Below are 27,317 nucleotides of genomic sequence, written 5' to 3'. Positions count from 1 at the left end.
GTATGTAATGTTTGGTACTATTGTTGAAAACGTTCTAGAAAATAGGATGTGAGAAGAAAATATTTTGTTAATAAATAAAATGAATTGAGCCATTTCTTTAATCATATTTCACATTTCTTTAGAGAAGCAAAACAAATAACAAAGACAATTTTCGTCTGAAGAAGCACACATCTGTAGACACTGCTGAAACTTACAGAAGGAGTTATGGTAAGGACCAAACTTCTTTAATTCACTTCACAATTAATCAATAAAAGCCGATAGTTTCACAACATCTAGAGCATTATAAAGCTAAACAGATTTAGTTCACATGAATGATAAAATGCTGAAAGAACACTTAACTTTGTGATCACATAACTGAATGGAAATCAGATCTTCGCAAGCGAAAATTCATTTTTTTGCAAGCACGGGAATACCGCTTAAAATATCATTATAAAAGCAAATCTAAAAACTTACTAGAAGTTTAATTTAAACTGCACATAATCTTAGGCAATAATACTATAAGATCACATGGAAATATCCACAATATCACGATTGAGCGATTTGTTCCAAAGCAAGATTCGTTTTCCACTCTCTTAGGGTCAATAACAGATCATCTGCTGCCATTAGAAATATGTGTCGTCGACTATTAGATAATCACTTCCGATTTATTGAATGCTTCTCTTGCCGTGCTTTACTTCAAAGGAATTTTAGATGTGGCGATATCGTTAAGATACAGCTGTTCATAAACAGATCACCCAGAAAACAAAATTGGTAACGGGTGAAAAACATCATGCATACATCATATTTGTTACGATGTGGAAAAGACCGTCTATGATAAATTATAATATGCATACAGAAACTGCAGTTGTCAAACTTACAATACAAAGACTGGTGTAGAACACACTGTCTATAATGAGAATGACATGATCTAAAAACTTTTTCTGAAATGTCAGGTACTCTGAGTTTCTACGAAATGTACATCAGGTTTGTCTATGTGACATTTCTAGGTGTTTCCTTAATGGAAACTTGGATTCAGTTGCTTCTCCCCTTGAGAGTTATTTTTCGTGATACGACAAGTGTGAAGCAGAATGAAATATGTTACTTCGCTGCAATGTTGTTAACTTAGGTAAAAGGGCAAGCACTTTTTAACTTTCATCCAGAAGCTGTCTTCACTGAATCTTTGTTGTCGTCATCAACATGTCCACCTGTGATGTATTCCATATCGTCGTTGATCTGTGCAAAGGTCTTTCCTCTTGTTTCGGGCAGCAGCTTGTACATGTACACTGCACAGACAAAGCACATAAAAGAGAACGCCCAGAAGGAGTAATAAGCACCCAGACCGTCCGACACCACTTGGAACAGCTTCTTCAGGACAAAGCCATAGAGAGCTGTTACTGTGCTGTATAACGTCAGGCAGATGGCCTTAACGGACACGTGGAACACCTCTCCTGTGAGCAGGGATCCAATTGGCGCTGATGCAACACTGTTGCTTAGCTGAAACATATTTAGTACTCATTAGCACAATGTTACAGTTCAAATGTAAGATTTTTGCATAACCCTTGACAACTAAATACTCTGAAAAATATGCAAATTAATGTTTATTACAGGAACTATTGTTGAGGATTCAAAGGTGAATATGATGAGTAACTAAAGACGAGCATAGATTTTATCAAATGAGTTTTGCATTTTTTTAGTGCTTAGATTGATGGCTGCTATTAATTTTTTAATAGAAGTCATTTTACTGTGTCAAGTTTTCTTGATTCTACTTGAAATAAACACTTTATTTCATTGACATCCTTGGACATATCACATCAGTATTGTTAATATTTTGCCCAATGTTTGGGAATGCAGTGCCACATTTGGATACTAGTGACAGGTGTCTCATGGGAATACAGATCCCTCGCATGTTCTTACACAATCATCGGCCAGGATGGGCTTTCGATGATGACTAGTGTGAAGCCTGATTTGCCACATGTCTGCAGGAGCATTTGACTAGAAATACTAGAAATTGTGGTGTTCACAGCTGTAGAATTGTATCACTATGAAAAACACTGTTTCAGCTGTATGATAAACATGTATTCATGAACCAAGTAATTTCATGCCGTTAGAGCCACATCTTTAGGGATACATCTGTATATGAACAACGGCAAAACGTATAAAAGTCATGTTTCGGATTTTACACGAAACTACATAGGAAAATTATGTACTGAAAATTCACTTAATAACTTAGTTCAAACGATAACCAGTAGACGACCCAACATTCTCTGTCCAACTGTACTAAAAATGTTCGACCGTCAGGAGATCGGTAGTCAAGATATGGCAGATTGTAGGAACATCATTCCGATAAAGGAAACACAATAATGATAAACCGATAATACAGATGGATGGAAAAGTATAAAACAAATTATATATTATAGAAACCTACGTTAAACTGATGAGGTAAAATAAATCTCGAAAAAGAGTCTGCATAATTATAAGATAAATACGGAAGGTCAACTCTAGGTAAAGTGCTGTTTACAAAACAGACCATCATCGAGATTAAAGAAGGACTGAGGAAACGGAAAATTAAATATATTATACAGATGTACCGAAGATGTAATATCGTCATGACGTCAAGAGGCAGGGACCGGCAAGACTGTAGCTGAGCTTAACCGGAGACAGTACTGATCAGGAAAACAGGCAGATGCACATAAGAACGTATATAGCGGGGGCGACAAGAAACAAAATCAAAGTTATTTTATTATCTAACCACGGTGGGGCAACCATGCGTAGTGGAATACAATTATAAAATAAAATATATATACAGATTTATTAAAAAAGTATCTTTAGGAAAAAATACATAAATGGTGACAATACTAGAGGTCAACCAGGAAAGGTCAGAGCGAAGGACAGTGATTTCAGGGAAGAATGCAAAAAGACTCCGTATAAAACTGGTTTGAAATAAGGAACAGAATGCATGTCTTAGGTGGTTATATTCAGGCAATCGTACTTGGCTAAAATGTTGCAGTGGCGCAAGTATAGTTGCCCATTGAGTGTATACAATGGGAGACGCTTCCTGCATCTTCACATAACTATTGTAACAGGCTCTTCTGCCTATCATTTGTAAAATTACTTGTATAGATGCTACTAAAATTTCACTGCCACATTTTACGATATTGTTCCCATGGCACCTCCGAGTGCATAAGTTGTTACCAGCGTGCGCCCGTTTTCTTTATCAGTGCCATCTCTGGTTCGGCTCGGTTGCAGTCTCAGTAGTCCCTGCGTACCTCTTGTCACGACAGTATTACTCCTTTGCTACGTCTATACATCTACATCTACATCCATACTCCGCAAGCCACCTGACGGTGCGTGGCGGAGGGTACCTTCAGTACCTCTATCGGTTCTCCCTTCTATTCCAGTCTCGTATTGTTCGTGGAAAGAAGGATTGTCGGTATGCCTCTGTGTGGGCTCTAATCTCTCTGATTTTATCCTCATGGTCTCTTCGCGAGATATACGTAGGAGGAAGCAATATACTGCTTGACTCTTCGGTGAAGGTATGTTCTCGAAACTTTGACAAAAGCCCGTACTGAGCTACTGAGCGTCTCTCCTGCAGAGTCTTCCACTGGAGTTTATCTATCATCTCCGTAACGCTTTCGCGATTACTAAATGATCCTGTAACGAAGCGCGCTGCTCTCCGTTGGATCTTCTCTATGTCTTGTATCAACCCTATCTGGTACGGATCCCACACTGCTGAGCAGTATTCAAGCAGTGGGCGAACAAGCGTACTGTAACCTACTTCCTTTGTTTTCGGATTGCATTTCCTTAGGATTCTTCCAATGAATCTCAGTCTGGCATCTGCTTTACCGACAATCAACATTATATGATCATTCCATTTTAAATCACTCCTAATGCGTACTCCCAGATAATTTATGGTATTAACTGCTTCCAGTTGCTGACCTGCTATTTTGTAGCTAAATGATAAAGGATCTATCTTTCTGTGTATCCGCAGCACATTACACTTGTCTACATTGAGATTCAGTTGCCATTCCCTGCACCATGCGTCAATTCGCTGCAGATCCTCCTGCATTTCAGTACAATTTTCCATTGTTACAACCTCCCGATACACCACAGCATCATCCGCAAAAAGCCTCAGTGAACTTCCGATGTCATCCACCAGGTCATTTATGTATATTGTGAACAGCAACGGTCCTATGACACTCCCCTGCGGCACACCTGAAATTACTCTTACTTCGGAAGACTTCTCTCCATTGAGAATAACATGCTGCGTCCTGTTATCTAGGAACTCCTCAATCCAATCACACAATTGGTCTGATAGTCCATATGCTCTTACTTTGTTCAATAAACGACTGTGGGGAACTGTATCGAACGCCTTGCGGAAGTCAAGAAACACGGCATCTACCTGTGAACCCGTGTCTATGGCCCTCTGAGTCTCGTGGACGAATAGCGCGAGCTGGGTTTCACATGACCGTCTTTTTCGAAACCCATGCTGATTCCTACAGAGTAGATTTCTAGTCTCCAGAAAAGTCATTATACTCGAACACAATACGTGTTCCAAAATTCTACAACTGATCGACGTTAGAGATATAGGTCTATAGTTCTGCACATCTGTTCGACGTCCCTTCTTGAAAACGGGGATGACCTGTGCCCTTTTCCAATCCTTTGGAACGCTACGCTCTTCTAGAGACCTACGGTACACCGCTGCAAGAAGGGGGGCAAGTTCCTTCGCGTACTCTGTGTAAAATTGAACTGGTATCCCATCAGGTCCAGAGGCCTTTCCTCTTTTGAGCGATTTTAATTGTTTCTCTATCCCTCTGTCGTCTATTTCGATATCTACCATTTTGTCATCTGTGCGACAATCTAGAGAAGGAACTACAGTGCAATCTTCCTCTGTGAAACAACTTTGGAAAAAGACATTTAGTATCTCGGCCTTTAGTCTGTCATCGTCTGTTTCAGTATCATTTTGGTCACAGAGTGTCTGGACATTTTGTTTTGATCCACCTACCGCTTTCACATAAGACCAAAATTTCTTAGGATTTTCTGCCAAGTCAGTACATAGAACTTTACTTTCGAATTCATTGAACGCCTCTCGCATAGCTCTCTCCACACTACAGTGTGAAGATTAATGCAACCGACAAACAGCAGGCCGGCCGCGGTGGTCTAGCGGTTCTAGGCGCTCAGTCCGGAACCGCGGGACTGCTACGGTCGCAGGTTCGAATCCTGCCTCGGGCATGGATGTGTGTGATGTCCTTAGGTTGGTTAGGTTTAAGTAGTTCTAAGTTCTAGGGGATTGATGACCACAGATGTTAAGTCCCATAGTGCTCAGAGCCATTTGACCCATTTCTTTTGACAAACAGCAGTGACTGATTCCTGACAGGAAGTTGAGGGGAAAGGTCCTGTGAACATGTGTTCGTTAATGGACAGTGTGCGTACGACAACAAGTCGTCCCGGAGCACAGTACAGAACTGCATCGCATCCTCGTCACAACAAAAATTCAAGGTGGCCTTCATAGGATGCAATACACGCGTTCACACGTCGCATCGTGGATTGCCGCACTCTTTCGCACGTTCCGGCCTCTCTCTCCGAATACGGTCACAGGCGTCGAGAACACACTGTTTAAGGATCTGCACATCAGGAACTGGTTCAGCATGCACAACGCTTTTCAGATGCCCCCACAGGTAAAAAAATCCAGGGGGTTCAAGTCTGGTGATCTAGGAGGCTGTGCTACATGACCTTCGCCTCCTATCCAACGTCCACGGAAGATGTTGAGGTGTCGGTGAACCGTAATGCGTAAGTGCACAGTCATGCAGAAACCAAAGAACGTGATGCTGAACCGATCCTGATGAGGCACCTCGACTATTTCCCGAGGATTGTCTGTAATCCCTCAGACGACGATTATACAGATTGATACTTCATCGGTAGACAGGACTGATTACAGAAATCCCATAATACTGATTGTGTGGAGCAAAAACCATCCAGAAAATACTCCTCGTAGAGGGAAATCTACTGCTGAAAATCCTTTCACTGCCGTATTTTGACTTGACTACCGACCTCTTGATGGGGGAACATTTTTAGTATAATTCGATGAAAGATGTTTGGTCATCTAATGGCTATCGCTTGAAATAAATGAGTGAGTAATTTTACTATATGTACATTTCAACTACATTTTAGTCAAAACAGGATTTGTATATGTTTTGCTCTCGTTTATGTACAGATGTATCCCTGAAGATGTGCCTCTAACGCCATGAAACTAGTTGGTTCATAAAAAAAACATATTATAGAGCAGAAACGCTTTTTATCATCATAATACTATGAAAACTATTGTCACTTAGCGTTCAATTATAACCTGCAACAAGCCTACGTACATGATAATTTTGTGCTGATAGAAGGTGTTTATTATGGTTATTTGTTATGGTGACTCTTAAGCCATTTTATCTTTTTATCTGTTTGTTATTCCATACATATTATAAAAATGGGTGGATATATTTGCGTAAGTAAAAGGGGCGTCAAAAGTTTGCGTTTGAGGATGTTGATTAAGTGTGTATGAAACACAGCAGGATTCCGATATGGTTATATAACGGTTGGTTGGTTTGGGGAAGGAGACCAGACAGCGTGGTCATCGGTCTCATCGGATTAGGGAAGGATGGGGAAGTAAGTCGGCCGTGCCCTTTCAGAGGAACCATCCCGGCATTTGCCTGAAGTGATTTAGGGAAATCACGGAAAACTTAAATCAGGATGGCCGGACGCGGGATTGAACCGTCGTCCTTCCGAATGCGAGTCCAGTGTCTAACCACTGCGCCACCTCGCTCGGTGTGGTTATATAAGCTCCGACATGTAGGCAAGGGATTAGTGCGGCATTCGCGTTTTTCCAAAGTGCGTGCGATAAACGCGGACACGTCAAATGTGGCAACGTTATTACCAAATGTGCCTGGTGAAAACCACCATTATGTAATGGTGCGCAAAGTACCTTACTGCTCTTGATTCAGCACAAGATGTCGATCGATCTGGGAGCCTCACTGCATATTGATTTCAAGTAACCTTGTGGTACTGCGCAATGCCGGAGGAATTACAGCGTGCAGTTAAGGCGAAACTTCTGGGAAAAGGTTAAACAAGGTGTGTTGCTGCTTCATGATAAAACACGTCCCCATATCGCAAATAACGTAATGCTTAAGTTATTAGAACTCAAGTAGGAAGTCACCGAGCTCATCTCTCTAGCCTTGATCTCTCCCCATGCTCCATTTGCTCCCGTAAAGAAGACCTTGAAAGATCGACGATTCCTGTCGGGGGCGAACGTATAGCAGGCATTTAGAGACTGTTGCATGCAGCAGGACATTGCGTTTCACCAAATGGGTATCTTCAACCTGGTCCGTCAATGGGATGGTAGCCTCAATCCGCACTGTGATTTTGTCTGATTGGCATACCTATTCTGGACTGTACGGCCTCGAAAGGGAACTTTCTGACCGCCTCTTGTTGACGGTCACTCACATTAATGTGATCACTGCTTAAGTTCGACGTCAACGTGCAACAACCACACACAGACGGCAGGTTACAGCACTGGCAACACAAGGTGTAAATGTAAGGAGGGGGGGGGGGGGCGGTAAACAGCGCATTCGTTGTCGAAACGCGGAAACGGAGCGAATTATCTGACGTCCAAACGGGCGTGATCGTTGGCTTCTGGGCCTAGGGTGGAAGCGTTTCCGTAACGACTATGTTTGTAAACTGTTCAAGTGCCGCCGCTGTTAAAGTATACCGTGCATGGCAAAATGGAGTTATCCAAAAACGACGCTGGGGCAACTGTGCTACACAATGGGCCGTAGGTGACAAGGGTGAACGACGACTGTCGAAATGTGAATGGGCAAACAGACGTCCAACTGTTGAGAAATCGAGCGCCTAGACGAGCCTAGGGGCTACCAAAAGTGTCTCCTGGACGACCGTTCACCGAACGTTGCTGCTTATGAGACTCCATCCACAACAGTCACCTGTTTCTTGCACCTGTGCTGACTGCTATCCATCGTCCATGAAGACTGGAATTTTCAAGCCAGTAGCGCAACTGGACGTCCACTGAGTGGTGACAAGTGGCTTCTTCAGAAGATTCAGGAAACCCATGACACTAGAGTGCTTTAGAACAATGTATTTATTTGCTGTCAGTTTCGATCAATGACAATCATCTGGTACGAAAAATTGACTAATACAAGTTAATCTTGAGCCACAAAATCGCATTAGCGCTCAAGCTCATGAATAATAAAGCAATAGTAAGTGACCAGTGGCATAAAAGAAATTTAATTTCTTTACCGGTTTCAGGCATTTAGTGTTTTAGTGCCCTTCGTCAGAAGGTTATATTTATCATATTGTTTGGAAGTGTCAACTATGAGATGCATGCAGCAAAATGCCATGGTCACGTGAATAATATCACGGGAGAACAATAATTTTCTCACATCAGCAACCTTCGTCTAGCACAGACAACAGGAAACCTTTTCAGATGAATCACGTTTTACGCTCCATCGGAGATATGGCCGTTGGCGTGTACGGCACTGCAATAATCGTCGGAAAGATGTCAGAGGAGCGAGCGTTATGGTCTGGGGAATATTTTCGTGGCATTGCCTGGATGCCCTCGTCATTCTGTAAGGCACAATGGATCAACGTAAGTTACGCTTGGAGACTATGTCTACCAAAGCGTACAGTTTGTGTTTTCCTCAGCGCGATGGTATCTACCAGCCAGACAATGCAACGTCTCACACAGCTCGCAGTGTACGTGTGTGGTTCGAAGAGCACCATAATGAGCTTACCGTACGCGCCTGGCCACCAAAATCTCCTGATTTAAACCCAATCGACAATTTATGGAACCACCTCGACCGGCCTGTTTGCACCTTGGATCCTCAGCCGAGAAACCTGGGGCAGCTGGCCAGGGCACTGGAGTCAGCATGCCTCCACATCCCTGGCGGTGCGTTTCAGAACCTCACTGACACTCTTCCTGCACGACCGCGCTGCAAACGATGGTTATTCAGGCTTCTGACAGGTGATCGCATTAATGTGACTGGACCGTATGTAGGTACGTTCCCCATCTCCTTCTAAGCCGCTGGACCGTTATCAACCAAACTTGGTACACATATCGCTTACTGTCTGGAGAGAATGGCTTTAGGGGTTGAAACCAAGTACCTGTCCTAGGGTGGGGATGGGGGGGGGGGGGAAACGAGTGTAACCCAGACTTTATTCATCCAGTATTTGAGATTGATTATTGATCATTTCAAACCTATACCATACTTTTTCTCGCTAACAACCCACATAAAATGATGAAAGAGGAAAAGTTCTTTCTCCATTAGTTCTTAATCCGCTTACTCCATTTCTCACTGTTCGTGCAGTATAACAGCTGCACCGGGTTCGACATTTTATTGCTACCATACTCTTAACTGTAAACACAAGACTTTTCCAGACAATATTCAGATATACCACTGAATGTATCTGCAAAACTGTATCATCATACTACACAAAGTTCAGGAGATGATACGTGACAAACACTAATTCTACATGCAATAGGTATCACAGACAGTGTCCACATAAGGCGCTAAATGCACCTCCAAAACCATATGGTTGTACGCCTTACGTTACAGGAGATATGACTTCATACACATCGAGCTGCGTGAAAACGAAACTACAGATTGATATTCACTAGAGATAAAAGGTAAATTTGTGTACAGATATGTGTGAAATACACTCCTGGAAATTGAAATAAGAACACCGTGAATTCATTGTCCCAGGAAGTGGAAACTTTATTGACACATTCCTGGGGTCAGATACATCACATGATCACACTGACAGAACCACAGGCACATAGACACAGGCAACAGAGCATGCACAATGTCGGCACTAGTACAGTGTATATCCACCTTTCGCAGCAATGCAGGCTGCTATTCTCCCATGGAGACGATCGTAGAGATGCTGGATGTAGTCCTGTGGAACGGCTTGCCATGCCATTTCCACCTGGCGCCTCAGTTGGACCAGCGTTCGTGCTGGACGTGCAGACCGCGTGAGACGACGCTTCATCCAGTCCCAAACATGCTCAATTGGGGACAGATTCGGAGATCTTGCTGGCCAGGGTAGTTGACTTACACCTTCTAGAGCACGTTGGGTGGCACGGGATACATGCGGACGTGCATTGTCCTGTTGGAACAGCAAGTTCCCTTGCCGGTCTAGGAATGGTAGAACGATGGGTTCGATGACGGTTTGGATGTACCGTGCACTATTCAGTGTCCCCTCGACGATCACCAGTGGTGTACGGCCAGTGTAAGAGATCGCTCCCCACACCATGATGTCGGGTGTTGGCCCTGTGTGCCTCGGTCGTATGCAGTCCTGATTGTGGCGCTCACCTGCACGGCGCCAAACACGCATACGACCATCATTGGCACCAAGGCAGAAGCGACTCTCATCGCTGAAGACGACACGTCTCCATTCGTCCCTCCATTCACGCCTGTCGCGACACCACTGGAGGCGGGCTGCACGATTTTGGGGCGTGAGCGGAAGACGGCCTAACGGTGTGCGGGACCGTAGCCCAGCTTCATGGAGACGGTTGCGAATGGTCCTCGCCGATACCCCAGGAGCAACAGTGTCCCTAATTTGCTGGGAAGTGGCGGTGCGGTCCCCTACGGCACTGCGTAGGATCCTACGGTCTTGGCGTGCATCCGTGCGTCGCTGCGGTCCGGTCCCAGGTCGACGGGCACGTGAACCTTCCGCCGACCACTGGCGACAACATCGATGTACTGTGGAGACCTCACGCCCCACGTGTTGAGCAATTCGGCGGTACGTCCACCCGGCCTCCCGCATCCCCACTATACGCCCTCGCTCAAAGTCCGTCAACTGCACATACGGTTCACGTCCACGCTGTCGCGGCATGCTACCAGTGTTAAAGACTGCGATGGAGCTCCGTATGCCACGGCAAACTGGCTGACACTGACGGCGGCGGTGCACAAATGCTGCGCAGCTAGCGCCATTCGACGGCCAACACCGCGGTTCCTGGTGTGTTCGCTGTGCCGTGCGTGTGATCATTGCTTGTACAGCCATCTCGCAGTGTCCGGAGCAAGTATGGTGGTTCTGACACACCGGTGTCAATGAGTTCTTTTTTCCATTTCCAGGAGTGTATATTAAATATGTATGAAATTCATGTGACATGTGACACGAGCGTATGTGAGCGAAGCCGCAGGTAAGAAACTACTCTTAGACCAGTCGATCGATTTCAACAAACTTGTACTCAGAGGGGAGGAAGAGAAGATAGAGGGATTGAGGAGGATATAGAGGTAGCAGTAGGAGACGTACTCAGAGGGGGAAGTTGCAGACTGACAGATGGGGATGGAGTAGATGGTCAGAGAGAGGAGGGAGGAGCAGACTCATATAAATCTGAGTAGGAGTTGTATAGAGAGTGGTTAGGAGGAGAGAGGTAGAGAGGGAGGAAGAGGAGATAGAGAGAGAGTGGGATGAGATGGACTGAAAGAGGGAAGGATGAGTTGGACCAACAGAAAATAGGAATAAATATTCGTACATACTGGGGCAGTACCACGTACTCAACTAGTTAGTAATAATAAGTAGCACCACGGAAGAATTCTGTGAATATGGAGTACTTTATTTCTGATGATAACTTCTAGTGCAGTCTGCGAATATTATTTTGTTTTCACCTCATTTCACTACACACAGCACTGCAATTTTGAAATTCAAGCAGCAATGTATCTGCCACTTGAAATTGGTATCTGTGAAAATTACCTTTGCAAGCTCCAAATTTCTGATCATCTGCCCCATCGTTGTCTACCTATGATAGCGACTACAAAAACGTGACGTTAACACATTATCTGGATCTCAATGTCCATTAATACACAATGTTAAGTTAAAGTGACTTCAGTATTTTATGAATTTTATAGATGTGGCTAATTTATTCACTTATATAAAGGTCAAATATTTAGCACAATTATAAACTGAACCACGGGAGAATGAAGTGTTACTACCAATGACATTACCGTATGGGCCCAGTTTCCTCACTACATGCATAATCCTGCGAGTCCCTCATTCATTATTTAACATTTCCTTTCTTTTCTGTGGTTTTATGAAAGTCTGGGTATAGTTTGTCCAAGTTCAAAAGTATAGTCTTGAGAATCTGTTTCAACTGTGAATTCTAAATTCTTAAAAATATTCGTTAAGTACAATATAGATCGTAATTATTTGCCAGTTTCAGTTAAAACGCATCACAAGACTCTGTTTAGAAGTATAGCTCAGCAAAGTCACCCCTGTATCTATGAGTGCTACTGTCGGTACCTGGCGATACCAGTAGCAACCTTGAATTTCCTGAATGTCTCTCAGGTCATCGCTGATAGTTATATAGTTAGTTACATGTTCCACACATCATTTTAACGACTCTTCTGCCGAAATGGTGCGGAACGAATCAGTTTATATGACACGTGTACGTGATCAGTGTAACCATTAGGAACGTATGTTATAGTGCTAAACATGGAACTATATTTACAATTTAAAAAAAAAAAAAACACAGGCTATCAGTTTTTAAATGAAACTTGTCCTCGAATAGATACATTTTTTCAGGAGAAATCATTTTAGCTTATATTAAAACTTTCATTAGGGAATATACATATATATTGCGATGGTGCAATTAAAATGTCTAGCTTATTAAAGATATGCCTACATGGCGACCCCAGGTGAACATCACATGTTATTCTTACTGCTAGCGTTTGTGCTTTAATAATCTGTTTCTAAGCGGTGAACTATCCCAAAAAATTAATTCACAAGATATTATTGAACTGAAATGTGCAAAATATGTCAGAAAGTTGATTCATTTGATTCCAAGTCAAGCAACAACAAGATAGGCAAAAGCAGCTGAACTTAATTGTGTGTAGCTCAGTTATACGCTTCTTCCAGCTTCCTTCATCAATATTTACATATAAAAATTTGGAACTTTCTACCCTGTTTACTACCTCCCGTACTTTTGCTGCATCAGTTGTTGATACGGCTATTTATAGTAGCGTACTGACCATAGTGTGTTTTTTCAAAATTAAGAGAGCCCATTTTTAGAGAAAAATATAATAATTCTTTAAAAAACATCATTGACGACCTCTTCTGTGTCTTTCTCTCTAATGAGATTTGTGGTAACGTTAGTATCATCTGTCAAAAGTTCCAGTTCTGCTTGTTGAATGTTAAGTGTAAGCTGATTCACATATATATGGAACAGGTACGGACTCAAATGGAACATTCTGAAAATTCCTTTGTGATTTCACCCCATGCACTAATAGTCTCTCCCCTCTCAACATTGTTTGAATTATTCAGCACAACATTTTACATTCTGGATTTTTAAATATGATTCGAACCAGCTGTGTGTGAAGCCATCAGTTCCACAAAACATAAGTTTTTCTAAGAGAATAGCATGATTTACACAATCAAATGCCTTCCAAACATCACAAAAAATACCAGCTATCGATATTTTATGATTTAAGGCTCGTAAAATTTGGCAAGTGAATGTATAAATAGCATTCTCAGTCGAGCAACCCTTCTGGACTCCAAAGTGTGATTTGCTAAGTAAGTTATTTCTACTTAAATGTGGTATCACTGTATTCTACTTTTTCGAATATTTTGGAAATAGATGTCAGTAACGAAACTGGGCGATAAACCTTTAATTCTTCCTCGTCCCCTTTGTTTAAAAATAGCTTAACACTTTCATATTTTATCCTCTCTCGAAAAAATTCCTTGTACTAGTGATACATTGTACATACATATCACTCAGGACGTTAAAACAACGTCTCAGAATTCATTCTGAAATTCTATCAACACTGTATGAAGTCTTGTGTTTTAGAATCATTATAATTCTATTAATTTTTAATGATGGATGTTGTTTCTACTTCTAGTTAAAATTTTATGCAATGATTTTTTAATGTGTTACCTTGTTTCTTACACTTAACCATTTAATCGTATATCTGCCACTATGCTTGGAAAGTGTCTGTTAAAGATATTTGCAACTTGTGAATTACCAATCACTGCATCGTCATTTTGTTTAATTGTTGTGGTATCTTATGCACTGACTGGTTGTCCTGTCTTCCATTTCACAATATTTCTTATTTTTTTTAATATTATCATCTGTGTTATTAATTTCTGTTACGAAGTGTGTATTTCTGGACAGTTTAATGACTTTCCTTAAAATACTACATTATTTTTTATAGAACTGAAGTAACGTCAGATCTTGACTTTTTCTGGCCTCTAAATAAATATGTGTTTTCCCTTTATCATGGCTTGCATGCTTTATGGACTTTTTGGATGACGTTTTAGGAAAGCCACTTTTAAATATTGACACAAATTTACTATGGAATATATCGAATTTCGCATTAGCATTTCTTTCTTCACGTACCTCATCCAACACTATCTCTTTTAATATCTTCTTAAGACATTTTTCCCTGTTGTCATTAATGTGAGTAAGGCCCATTGCTCAGAGCTGTGAAATGCTTATTTGTTTGTTCTCATAATTGTACCTCATGATCAGGTAGTCCATTAACAATGTGGAATACATTAATTATTTCAGTCTGAGCACCGTCTGAAAATTTTTTTGAGTCATGTCCTGCTATCTTGCTGCATGCAAGCTGGAAAATTTGGCCAACCAAATATTGAATACATTTTATTTTTCCTGTCAGAATCGTTTAATAAATCTGCACTGAAACCTCCACTAACTATTAACTTCTTCTTCATGCATGACTGGTAGCTCAACAAAGTATATAGATTGTTTGTAAACAGTTGAAAGCTTCCTAGAGAGTACTTACAGACTGCTGCAATAACATAAACATCCTGCAGTAACAACTAACAAGCACATGTTTCTCTACATAAAAACTTCCTGTATCAGCATTATAAATATTCTGTCCAGCATGTTTACTCTACAAGAAAATCATGCTAGCCTATAATCCCTTAAATTTAACTTTTCCATCCGTGTGATCATATTGTTTTCAGAGATGGACAGAATATTTACTACGGAAGACTTACAAGAAGCTTATCTATCTTGTGCCTCAACCTCCTAGTGCTCTGACTAACAAAGCAATTTTACATTTCTGTAAACTGTCACATACATAATGGATCTATTCTGTTCTAATTTCTGTGAGTACTGTATGTCTATAAACTGGTTCTAACTCAAAAAATGTGCCCCTCTGACTCCAGAAATCACAGAGATCTAGCTTTGTAAATTTCCTTTACTTCGCATCTATGGTTACAAACTTTCTTGGCACCAGACAAAAAAAATTGTGACCATAGACGTGAAGTAAAGGAAATTTATTCTATATTCGGTTCACTGTTCAATTCGGACGATGTTGCAGCTTTGTGTGCTTGTGGGCCCCTCACACATTCTTCAAGATGGTTAGCTAATCTGTCCTTCCCCCTCCCACTCAGGTGTAGGCTTGACTCGTGTATCCTCTTCGTTTCAGTCAAAAGCAATTCACTCAGCTCTTTGTGCATAAGTCTGATGTCTGCATTAGATTTTAGAAGAAGAGATTTCTCTGTTAGATTATTCGACCACAGTCTGGTTTTACCCGAAACTGGTAAATAATTACGATTTTGGCTTTATTTAATAAATATTTTATCGAAACGCTATTTTAGTTTCTACAGCCTGTCCCCCTTGTATTATTAGTAGCAGAGTCTTGCGCTAAAGTCAAATGGCACTCCCCCCATGGATTCGCCAATATCTGCATTTCGTATGCGCACGGGCTGTACCAGACAGCTACATGATTATCCTGCTCTTAAAGCAAGTGACTGGATTAATAGCAGTTATCTGACGAGCGATGCCCATATTCATTGCATTGTTGTATTCCTTAGCACTCTTCGCTGTTTTCTGGCACAGCATGGCTTATCGAGTGTCGAAACACTTGTGGAAATCAGCATGAGGTTGCGAGCAGTGAGAGTATTGAGAAAGAACACAGTACGTCTGTATTGTGCGGCTAGTAAAGCATTTGGGTTGGACAGGTAGTGTGCTTGCATAGCCGGAACACTTAAGGCGACTACTCGCGTAAAGTGGGAAATCCGTGTACGACTGGGGTACAAATTTTGACTTGTCACCATTGAATTTATTTCAGTGCCCCATTGCTGCTATGGTCAGAATTTCAATTCCACCGTCTACATTACTCTATTGGTTTTACACCATAGTATCTCAGGTACTTTGATAAAGCAGGGGACTTTCTTTCTTGTGTAGTAACTAGTATCTGTGGTGTAGTATATTGGATGTAGTATATTGGATGTAGTATATTGGACACTACCTACCTTCTGTAAGGCTGAGCAAAATATTTTAATAAATAAATATGTATGATTGATTTCTGAATTATTGTCCCTACGAGTTCATCTGCAGCCCACAATAATGGACGTTATCATGTCTGATCAAAGGATGTTGCCGCAAATTATCTTCCGAGATAGCAAAAGGCATGAAATCATCAGCATATAGTTGTGGTCACGAATGTGTATATACTGATGAGCCAAACCATTCTGACCACCTGCTTAATAGTTTGTCTGTCTGTCTTTGGAACGAAATACATCGCTGACTTGCCTATTGGGGCTCCGACAGTTTCTTAGTAGGTTTGTGGAGGTATTTGGCATTAGATGTCTACGCACAGGTCATGTAATTCTTGTAAATAAAAGGCTGGTGATATGCGTACACGGTGGTGGCGCCAGATAGCGATCCACATGGGTTACATAGGAGTTACATCAGTCGAATTTTGTGACCGAGACATCAACGTGAATTCACTATAATGCTCCTGAAAGCACAGTAGCACGGTTCTGATTCCGAGACACAGACAGTTACACTGCTAAAAGTTGGCACCGCCGTCGTGGAATATATCAGGCATGAGGGGATGCAGGTGGTTCGAGCTGTTAGCGTGTCTTCGATTACCACCACAGGTCCCAATCAAGCGCAAGACAACATTTCCCATAGCATAATACGGCTCGCCCCCCCCCCTCCCCCGCCTCCACAGCCTGTGTCCGTGGTCCGAGGCGCACTGCACGTTTCGAGCCGCCGTTCACCTCTACGACTGCGTTTGTGGACACGACCTTAGACCTAGTGTAGCAAGTAATTTACCCGAAGAACCGACACGTTTCCATTGATCGACGGTCGAATCCAGATGGTCCCGCGGCCATTGCAGTTGTAATTGACGATGTCATTGGGTCACTTAGGGGGGTGGTCCGTTGCGGAGTTCTATGTTCAGCAACGTACTACGAACGGTGTGCTCCCCAACACTAGTGCATGCACCAGCATTGTGCTCTTGCGTCAGAGATGCCACACATCACAATCTATCTCTCTTTACAGAGCAGACAAGCCTCCGAACCCCACATTCTGTGAAGAGTTGTGGACGTCCAACCATTTAGCACCTAGTGGTAGATTCACTGTCCTCCTACCTCTTTTGTTCACGACAGTAGCACATATTCGCCGTTTCCGAGATACTCGTTCACAGGTTCTGCACAATAACGATTGCTCTTTGTCAAAGTCGCTTATCACAATGAATTTACCCATTTGCAGCCCATTCGTCGCTAGGGTCATCGACCGTCCGTGTATGCTCCACTTACATACTTTTGTTACCACGTCACATGCTCGCAGCGCCACCACGTGGCGTCCAACGTCGCGGGGTGCAGTGTTCGTACTGTTTTGGTTTATCAGTGTAACTCGTGATCATATCTACGGTAAGTGTGAGGAGTAAACAACAATACAAATTACGTGGAAGAAAAGCATTATGTTACATTCTGTGGAGAATAAAATACCGAAGGAATTGCGACAGTAAATAAATGCGAAGGTGAGCTGAAAAGTAATGCCTCCGAATTCTTTAAGTGAAAAGTTTTAAAACTTTTTAAGTAGAACAAATTTTGTTAAGATTCTACACCTTTGCTCTTCATGTATACATATTTATTTCTAAACGTAGTCACCACGATGACGAACACATTTCTCCCAATTTATTGATACCGTTACTGTAGAATGTTTGACTTTGTACTTGGAGCCACAACATAATCTCTGCTAGCATATCGCTTCGTTGCTACCAAATTGAAGACCTCTAAGGTGTTCTATAAGGTTTGGAATAATATGAAAACCGGATGGGGCCAAGTCGGGATGATCGACGACAGTGAACCGAAGGCGTCAGATTGTTGCAGACATCGCAAAGCTCGTATGTGATCTGGCATTGTCATGAGAGGGTGCGCCACGTGCTGACGAAGTTTTCTGCGGTTATAAATTTGATCGCAGAACCTGTTTCTCACGCACCAACACAATTACGTTACAGCACGCCACGCTACAAGCTACAATTCGGAGCCCTCTAGCGGCGGAGGGTTTCAACTTGTTTCATCGAAGCGGGAAAGTCGACTGAGTAACACGCATGACATGTAACGCCTCAACCGATATTCAGAACAGAATAAAAAGAATTAGGAGGCATTAGTTTTCAGCTCGCCCTCGTAATAAAAATAAGTACATGCTTACATTGAAACAAATGAAGCAAGCGAGTGGTACCCAGTCGAAGACGGAGTTCACGTCGCCCTGGACGGCGTCAGCATAAAAGTATCCGCCCATTATGGCAAGGCAGACGCCCATTACTAGTGCTGAGCCTACAGCTAGAGGTCGCCGGCCGACCCTCTCGATGACAAATGATGACGCTAGACTTGAAACTAAAGAAACAGCAGTCACGATGATTGAAGACACATTTGCATCGATGCCACTTCCACTCTTCTGAAATATGTAGGTCGTGTAGTTAGCAAATGCTATAGATCCCGTAGATGTGTGAATCAGTCCGTATCCAAGCATTAAGAGTAACGTTCTCCGGTAAACTGGTACCAGAAATGTGTCTTTCCACTTCCCTTTGGTTTCTTGCTTCTGGCGGATAGCTTTGTACATCGTTTCTAGCTCGAACTGGAGTTCCTCTGGTGTCAGCTCGCCTTTGTACCTGACAAGAGACTTTACAGCTTCAGATTCTTTGTTCTGCAGGAGATAGAAATACGGGGACTTCGGCATCCATACGAACGTGACCAAAAATAAAATGGGAATAGACATGCAGCTGAAGGCAACAGTGGATATGGGCAGATAGGGCACGATACAGTACATGAGCAGACTTCCACCGTACATGAAGATACCGTGAAACGCCATGAGCGTCCCCCTTATCTCGATGTCAGCTATCTCACAAACGAACATGGTGGTAGCGCCACCGATGAACCCCCCAGTTAAGCTCCCGATGGCCCTGGCGGTGATCAGCACTTCATAGGAACTGGCAAAGGCGACCATCAGCCACCAAATGAGTGCGGGCACGGCGCCCACCAGCATCAGCATTTTCCGCCCGAAGGCATCAGCGGCGTAGGCAGTGGTAAGGATGGCCGCCAGGCCAGTGAGCGAGTTGATGGACACAATCCACGACCCCTGGTCCGGCGTCAGCGGCACCGGCGAGTCCTCCTCCTGCAGGATGGGAACAGTCGTCGGCGACCAAGCCATGAACGTGCCGAAAGCGAAGTGTATCACCGACGCTGTGAATATACAATTAATAATGCTGTGTAATTAAAAGCGGTCGTGAAAAAATGTAATACTGGTCATTTACAGAGAGTAATAGGAATTATATAAATAATAAACACGGAAGAAAATATGTGAGAGACCAACGAAAGGTACCGACATAAATTGGAAGAACACCACTAAAACGTAAGGTAGGGTGTGGCTTTCTGTATCATGGGACTGTGTGGATAGAAATAAGAAAATATTCTGCCGCTCATGCAATGTGCGCGACACGGCCTCCTTTCTGTTGCAGGACCGTTGCTAGCCAAGTCGCGTACAGGTAGGGTGACCAGATGCGATTATTTAAAAAGGAGGACAAACAGCTTCAAAAAGGAGGACAAAGGAAGAAAAAAAGAGGACACATCAAACGGGTGAACTGCAGATGAGGATACCACCCGTCAGCTTTAGACAAGTCACGTGACCGCAGGGAATTACCGGTAAATCTAGTAGTTAATTGTTACTGATGGTCAGGTGGTGGTTAACTGAGCAATACAAAAAAAAATGTAAAAACATTGAGTGTGGTGACAGTGTGGCGTCAATTGTTTTGTTATGTCAACAACACGGAATTGTTTACAAAGCGAAAAACCTAAGACCATTCACCTTCCTTCATTCGACGCACCACAACCAACATCTACAATTCAAGCAGCAGCTGACGACATGTAAACTGCACTTTAACCTTCCAAATACAAATAAATTGAATGACTATGAAACAATTAAATAAAACCATGACAAATAATCTGTTGAGTTATTTCCTACCTTCATTGGCCACTGAGACGTACGTTCCAGCTCCACATATCTTACATTCCGCTTCGAATTCATTTCTCCCTTTCTTAAAGCCGGATATTTGCAGGAAAGGATATCAGAAAATGTACACCTTCGTTGAGGCATAGCCAAATATTTTACGTGACTCACTCGCTTAAAAATTACACTCACAAATGACACGTGCACTACAGGAAGCCAGGCCAGTACAAAGCGAAGATACGAAACGAAAATTTTAAATAATGGATATTTGCATTCGCTGATAGGTAGATCAACGGTAACATCGACGATCCTGGTGCCCCCCTTTCGTGCGTGTTTATCACGAAGGCTGTGCCAATAGTTAAAGTATTTGATAAAAGAGCAATACAATGGGACGAATTGTAAATTTAACTGTATTACGCTCAACTTTGCGAAGAAGTCGGACACTGTAAAAATCCGTCCGGACCCCGGACAAAGAGCTAAAAAGGAGGACATGTCCGGATTAGTCCGGACGTCTGGTCGCCCTACGTACAGGTGACAAGAAACTTTTTCCAAACAAATTTAATCCAGACAGTGATCATCCATCAGGGAGTAAAAGAGGTAACAATAACAAACCAACATGCCATATTAAGTCTGTTTAAAATAAGGTCTATAGCTTAAATACATGAATTCTGGTTGTACAGTAGTGGAAATCAGTACAAAGACACGGTTCCTACAAAAGTAATAGTACAGTATCTGTAGCATAGTGTATCTAATTTATTATGAAAGTAATTGATGTATTTAAGACATGAAATGTAAATGAGCGTTTGGCGTCACTGGCCGGGAGGCCCCTTACGGGGCAGGTCCGGCCGCCTTGGTGCAGGTCTTATTACATTCGACGCCACATTGGGCGACCTGCGCGCCGGGTGGGGATGAAATGATGATGAAGACAACACCCAGTCCCTAAGCGGAGAAAATCCCCAACCCAGCCGGGAATCGAACCCGGGCCCCTTAGGACGGCAGTTCGTCACGCTGACCATTCAGTTATCGGCGCGAACATTTAAAACATAAACAATCATGATTGAATTACACAGTTTATTTCATAACACGAGTACCAAGTGAGGCGTTTGTATTTACTGGATGGAAATTCCTATAAAGGAACTACTGTCTGTTGTGTTATTGCATAATCAGCACTTTCTCCAACCTCTGTTTTCCTAATTACCACAAAAACTCTCTCCGGCATTGATTTTGTTCGGATTTGCAGTTCTTGCGATGAAACTGTGGCCCACTCTTTTAGTATCGCACGTTTCAGCACACATAGGCGTCAAATTGTCTTGCATTGCAATAAACACGCCTTGGAAGTATTCCCCAAAGGTTTTCCAGTGGATCCTATCTGGGCTAATCGCAGGTCAGGGCAAGACATCGATATCTTTTTCTCCGAATCACTTTTTAGTTGTAGCAGAAATATGAACAGACACATTATCCTGTTGAAACATTAGACATTCGTTTCCTAGATTCTCATACATTCTGTTCAATTATGTATCTAGCGTTTCAGCGTACATTTTAGAATTCATTCTAGAGTTCAGCCAAGCAATGCATGATTTAACTTTACCGCAAAAGACTGTCCAAATCACTTCCGCTACCAAAATTTTTGGTCCTTTACATCAACTCATTTGCTCTCAGATCATGCCAATAACATTGAAATACACCAGGCCCAATAAAATTAAACTTATCACTGAAGATAACTTTATCAATTCTGAAGTCCATGACATGTGTTTTTCAGCAAACTTCAATTTAGCCTGTTTAAGGTTGGGTGTTAGAGCAGGTTACTACAGTCGTTTCGTGAATGCAAGATGTTAGTCATTTGACAAAATTTGTCGTGACGTCTGACAATTCAACTGGTTCAATTGGCTCTAAGCATTATGGGACTTAACATCTAAGGTCATCAGTCCCCTAGACTTAGAACTAAGTAAACCTAACTAACCTAAGGACATCACACACATCCATCCCCCAGGCAGGATTCGAACCTGCGACCGTAGGAGCCGCGTGGTGGTTTCGGACTGAAGCGCCTAGAACCGCTCGGCCACAGCGGCACGCGCCTGACAATTACTGACAACTGTAAACCAGCGACAACCTGAGATGAATAACTGTCTATGATCCCTCACTTTCCGCAAAAGGAAGAGTTTGGATGCCTCAAATAGTTTTCTACTTCGCCCGTAATTTCTGTTCTGTGCCAATCGTGGGCCACTCTAACGAAATTATCAGTCACCGTAACTGAACGGTTCAACATCTTAGTGACTAGATGGTTAGAAATTTCCATTTCCTTGTGCGCACCGAATTTTGCTTTTTCATCTCATGATAATAGTTTTCCGCGTGGTCCACTGTCACTAATGGCGTCCGTTTCCTATCTGCAGTAAAGGCACATAGACTCACACTAACACTACACTGAGCCGGCCGCCTTTATGCAGAATTCCACTGTCTACCACCTAAACCGTTAACGTCTTGTTATATAGTGTACAACTGACCTCAAATGCGATGCCACCTGACTGCATTTGTCAGTATACTGGATCTCATACTATTGTATGTACACGATGCACAACTACTCTACAGGGCAATGCTAATTTTGCTTCAAAAATCCATGTCTTTGTACTGATTTCTGCTACTGTATAGCATCCATCAGGTCGGTCTACAGAACAACTAGAGAGATCTGTTATAAATCTGAGCAACTGCGTACACTTAAGAAATAGGGGATTGCGGCTATGTGAATCAGTCTTCGTGCGGCTTTCTGAAACGGAACGTAATATGTATTACTATTTTTATTAAGGTATTTATGTAGCCTAATTACACACAATAATCTCTCAGCTTCCACTATAAAATTTGTTTTTGATAAAATTTTCGATGTGGCCTGGAGACGTGCAGCTAATGTAGGAAATTCTGTGAGGGGATTTGACTCCACGGGAGCTTTTCCCCTTCAGTCCCCATCACACAAGTTCCTTCCTTCAATGTTTGCTTCATTTTTGACTACATCTGGAAGGTGGATGTATTCTTCCGTGCTCAGTTGCTTCTAATTCAGTTGTACTTAGAGCATCCGATTCACTACTACTTTTGCGTACATATCTCCCAGGAATTGTTGGAATAAACGGTGAATGTTGAGAATGTGGTTGCATGTTTCATTGTCTCTGATCATTATGGATAAACATAGAACTCCTTGAAAGTGACATTTTTATTGGTATTTACGCCTGTTTCAGGTTGGATCTGTTTCACATTAAAATGCTATTCGTCCTCGTGGTGCATAAATTGTTAAGGCGTAAAGTTGGTATCCTGACTGTGCCCACTCACAAACCAAAAACTTTTTCATACTCCTTCTCAGTTCCCAGTTCGTATCAGCGCACACTCCGCTGCAGAGTGAAAATCTCATTCTGGAAACATCCCCCAGGCCGTGGCTAAGCCATGTCTCCGCAATATCCCTTCTTTCAGGAGTGTTAGTTCTGCAAGGTTCGCAGGAGAGCTTCTGTAAAGTTTGGAAGGTAGGAGGCGAGGTACTGGCGGAAGAAAATCCGTGAGGACGGGGCGTGAGTCGTGCATGGGTAGCTCAGTTGGTAGAGCACTTACCCGCGAAAAGCAAAGGTCCCGAGTTCGAGTCTCGGTCTGGCACACAGTTTTAATCTGCCAGGAAGTTTCCTTCTCAGTTTCCGCTGTCCTCCTCTGGAACAAACTGCCCCTTAGCTTGCACAAAATTCAATCCCTTGCTGCATCCTCATAACTTTTTCCACAAAAATTAATGTACAAGGCCAATCGTCTCCTCCGTCAAATAGCAAAGCTAGTGTCTCCTATCTCGCTCCTTTCTCTTCTTCCTCTTCATCTATCTCTATTAGCCACGCAATCTTCTTTTCGTTTATATTTCCTTAATTATGTTTCATCATGCTTCTATTCTTCTCCTCCCTTCACCATCACTCTCCCTCATACTCCCTGTCTCTTTCATAATGTTTAATTATAACAGTACGTATCATCTACGAATACAAACTCTATATGTGTGTAATTTTCCAAGTGTGTCTTTGTAATTGTTTATTTCACTTTTTGTACTAGATGTAGTTTAACATGCCTACTAAAACATAGTAATGTAAAATAAGTAGAATGGCTGATTTGTAATAGAGGGCCTGATGGCCCCAATCTTGCCAGGTTAAATCATAAATAAAGTAAAGCGTCGGCACATTAGTCTGGAACGATAGAGCAGAGAGGGCTGTGCCAAAACGTCAGCCAACTGCACGCTGACCGACCCCTCTCTAGGACGACAACGCGACAGCAGCGACCTCTATGTGAAGAGGAGGTAAGCGCTGCTCCCGACTGGTGTCGGCCCACTTCTACAGCAGCACCAAGATTGGGCACGTCAGGACCTGCGACGTAGGAATTGTATAGACTGAAGAGATTCCTTATTTGCATATCACCGTTTGCTTGCGACACTTCTGTGTTATTGTCAAACTAACGTATTGCCATTGTTCATTTCACAATAAAACTCATTAATACGATTTGTCTGAAAGTTGTCTAGCGATCAGCCGGCCGCGGCGGTCTAGCGGTTCTGGCGCTGCAGTCCGGAACCGCGGGACTGCTACGGTCGCAGGTTCGAACCCTGCCTCGGGCATGGGTGTGTGTGATGTCCTTAGGTTAGTTAGGTTTAAGTAGTTCTAAGTTCTAAGGGACTTATGACCTAAGATGTTGAGTCCCATAGTGCTCAGAGCCATTTTTTGTCTAGCGATCCGAGAGGGCAGGCTTCCTAGACCCCACATATTTGACGTCAAGGCAGGACTCAACAGAAATGTTAATGAATACTTGAGGGCATCATATGAACGGTGAGTCTCTGCAGTGCGTCTGAGTTCTCTTCTTCGTTGTAAAATTATGTCACGGCTTGTGTTTCGACTGTCAACAATTACGATGGCAACTTCGTCTATCTGAGGTGCGTTAAATCGACGTTCGTGTTCTCCAGGTATTCTTTCGTCAGCTCGAATTTTAACTTTATATTCACCAGAAATCATTCGGTCTTTTGCTGTTCTGAATCTAGGATAAATAGGTTGTATTTGTGTAAGATCCTCTGTACATCTTGGACCACTCCTCAGTCCACTGATATTTGCGCATCGTCGATCAATATCTGGTTCTTCATTTCCAATGAAATGTACTTACAGATATTTATGGTCTTTTCCATAAAATTTCGGGCGTGCAGCCGCATAAATTCCATTTCTGCTTCTAATATTTCGGCTGAATACCGTCCAGCCATCTTCAGAGTGAGCCGAGGTGACTAAGGCTCCAGTACTTGCTCCGTCCTTTTAACTCGAGGACCGAACCACTGCGTATGCTTGTTCGGTTCTCGAGTCAAAAGGACGGAGCAACTACATCTTCATCTACATCCATACTCCGCATGCCACCCGACGGTGTGTGGCGGAGGGTACCTTGAGTACCTCTACTGGTTCTCCCTTCTATTCCAGTCTCGTATTGTTCGTGGAAAGAAGGATTGTCGGTATGCTTCTGTGTGGGCTCTAATCTCTCTGATTTTATCCTCATGGTCTCATCGCGAGATATACGTAGAAGGGAGCAATATACTGCTTGACTCTTCGGTGAAGGTATGTTCTCGAAACTTTATCAAAAGCCCGTACCGAGCTACTGAGCGTCTCTCCTGCAGAGTCTTCCACTGGAGTTTATCTATCATCTCCGTAACGTTTTCGCGATTACTACATGATCCTGGAGCCTTAGTCACCTCTGCTCACTCTGAAGATGGCTGGACGGAATTCAGCCGAAATATTGGAAGCAGAAACTGAATTTATGCGGCTGCACGCCCAAAATTTTATGGAACAGTCTTCACCCCGCGAAAATATGAAGATGCACATTTATAGTCTTCGGGTAGTGGTAGTAATAATCCCAGGTTCTGATAGAATTCTCCTTGGATGAAAAAAAAGACATAATCGATTTCATCTCAGTGTTGATCGCAATGACATTGAAAGAAGTCATTTTGAAACATGCGTCGAAATCTTTTATATTTTCAAGATTTTGATTTTGGAGTTTCCCCGGCCTTGCAATGTAAACATTAATGCGGAGGTGCTTCCAGTGGTGGTAACTGAATTTTTCCATTCATGCAAAAGTATCCTGGTGCTCCTCTACTGAATTTTTGTCCTTTGAAAAATTGGCAGATGTTATCCATTTTTCCGATTACGACGTGTTTGTGTTTGTTACATTCTTTTGTCGGGTGGTAGTGGAATCCTTCGTTTGTTAGGTTGTCCTGTTTACTTGTCCTCGTCCGCGTTTCTCTTAGGGTGATATTTTCATAGCAGTCTTTTAGTATAACATAGTGTCGCAGTTCTTGATTTTTCAATCTGTTCGTTTCGTTGTTCTTCGGTTTCTCTGTTTATGACGATGCTCACTGTCGTTCGTTATGAACTTAAACGTGCTTCACGCTCTTCGTCTGTTTCGTTTTCTCGCTGTTTTTGTTTTCGCCGTTTTGCTTCAGAATTAGCAAGATCTCCACCTCTTTTACTCTTGGGCATTGTCTAGAATATAGATCGAGTCAACTTCTTAGTAACAAATACACTAAGAACACTTTATATACTTTTCACACTTTATTTTCGATTTATATCCAGTCACTGTATCCCTTCACTGTTTGTTTTTGTTCACTAGCTGCACTACTTTTTCTGGTCCTCCCTTCGTCACTGATAAGAAACTGACGCTCGAACCTACGACGGGTCTTTATCAGTGAGTGACGCCCACTGGCGAATTGCAGGACATACCAAAAAGGACTCGAACGGTCCACAATGTTCCAGAACATTCCACAACATTCGGTAGTGCTCCACAATGATCTGGGATGTTCCCGAACAGTCTGGAATCTTCCCAGATGTTCCAGATTATTCCCGAACATCCCGGATCATTGTGGAACATTCTGAAATGCTGTGGACTGCTCTCGAATACTCTCAAATGTTCTAGAAAATTCTCAGATACTCTCGAATGTTCTGGAATGTTCTAGAAATTTCTAGAGGGCTAAATTTCCCAGCACTTATGTCTTCAGAATATCTATAAACGAACACCCTTCAAGTAAAAACGGGAACGTCCTTCATGGACGGCGGATAGA

General features: G+C 42.6%; 1 protein-coding gene across 1 annotated transcript; it reads right to left on the bottom strand.

The window, feature by feature from the left end:
- Positions 1-493: 493 nt before the first annotated feature.
- On the bottom strand, positions 494-18,590 carry LOC126162077 (facilitated trehalose transporter Tret1-2 homolog). Its single transcript, XM_049918352.1, has 2 exons — positions 18,440-18,590; positions 494-1,473 (listed from the first exon to the last, which is right to left on the bottom strand). Exons 1-2 carry the CDS (start codon positions 18,548-18,550, stop codon positions 1,132-1,134), a joined length of 453 nt encoding a protein of 150 aa, XP_049774309.1. The 5' UTR covers positions 18,551-18,590; the 3' UTR covers positions 494-1,131.
- Between the last annotated feature and the right edge of the window lie 8,727 nt (positions 18,591-27,317).

The sequence above is a fragment of the Schistocerca cancellata genome, chromosome 1 (assembly GCF_023864275.1).
Source record: "Schistocerca cancellata isolate TAMUIC-IGC-003103 chromosome 1, iqSchCanc2.1, whole genome shotgun sequence".
In the NCBI taxonomy this organism is placed as follows: domain Eukaryota; kingdom Metazoa; phylum Arthropoda; class Insecta; order Orthoptera; family Acrididae; genus Schistocerca; species Schistocerca cancellata.
Note: the sequence above shows the minus strand (reverse complement) of the source record. Positions and strands in the feature narration are given on the sequence as shown.

Bases quoted from the DNA above. Each gene is read 5' to 3' on its own strand.
- LOC126162077 (XM_049918352.1), bottom strand. From the start codon at position 18,550: ATGGGCGTCTGCCTTGCCATAATGGGCGGATACTTTTATGCTGACGCC. The intron at 1,474-18,439 runs GTAAGCATGTAC...AATATGTTTCAG, and splicing joins CTTGCTTCATTTGTTTCAAT to CTAAGCAACAGTGTTGCATC.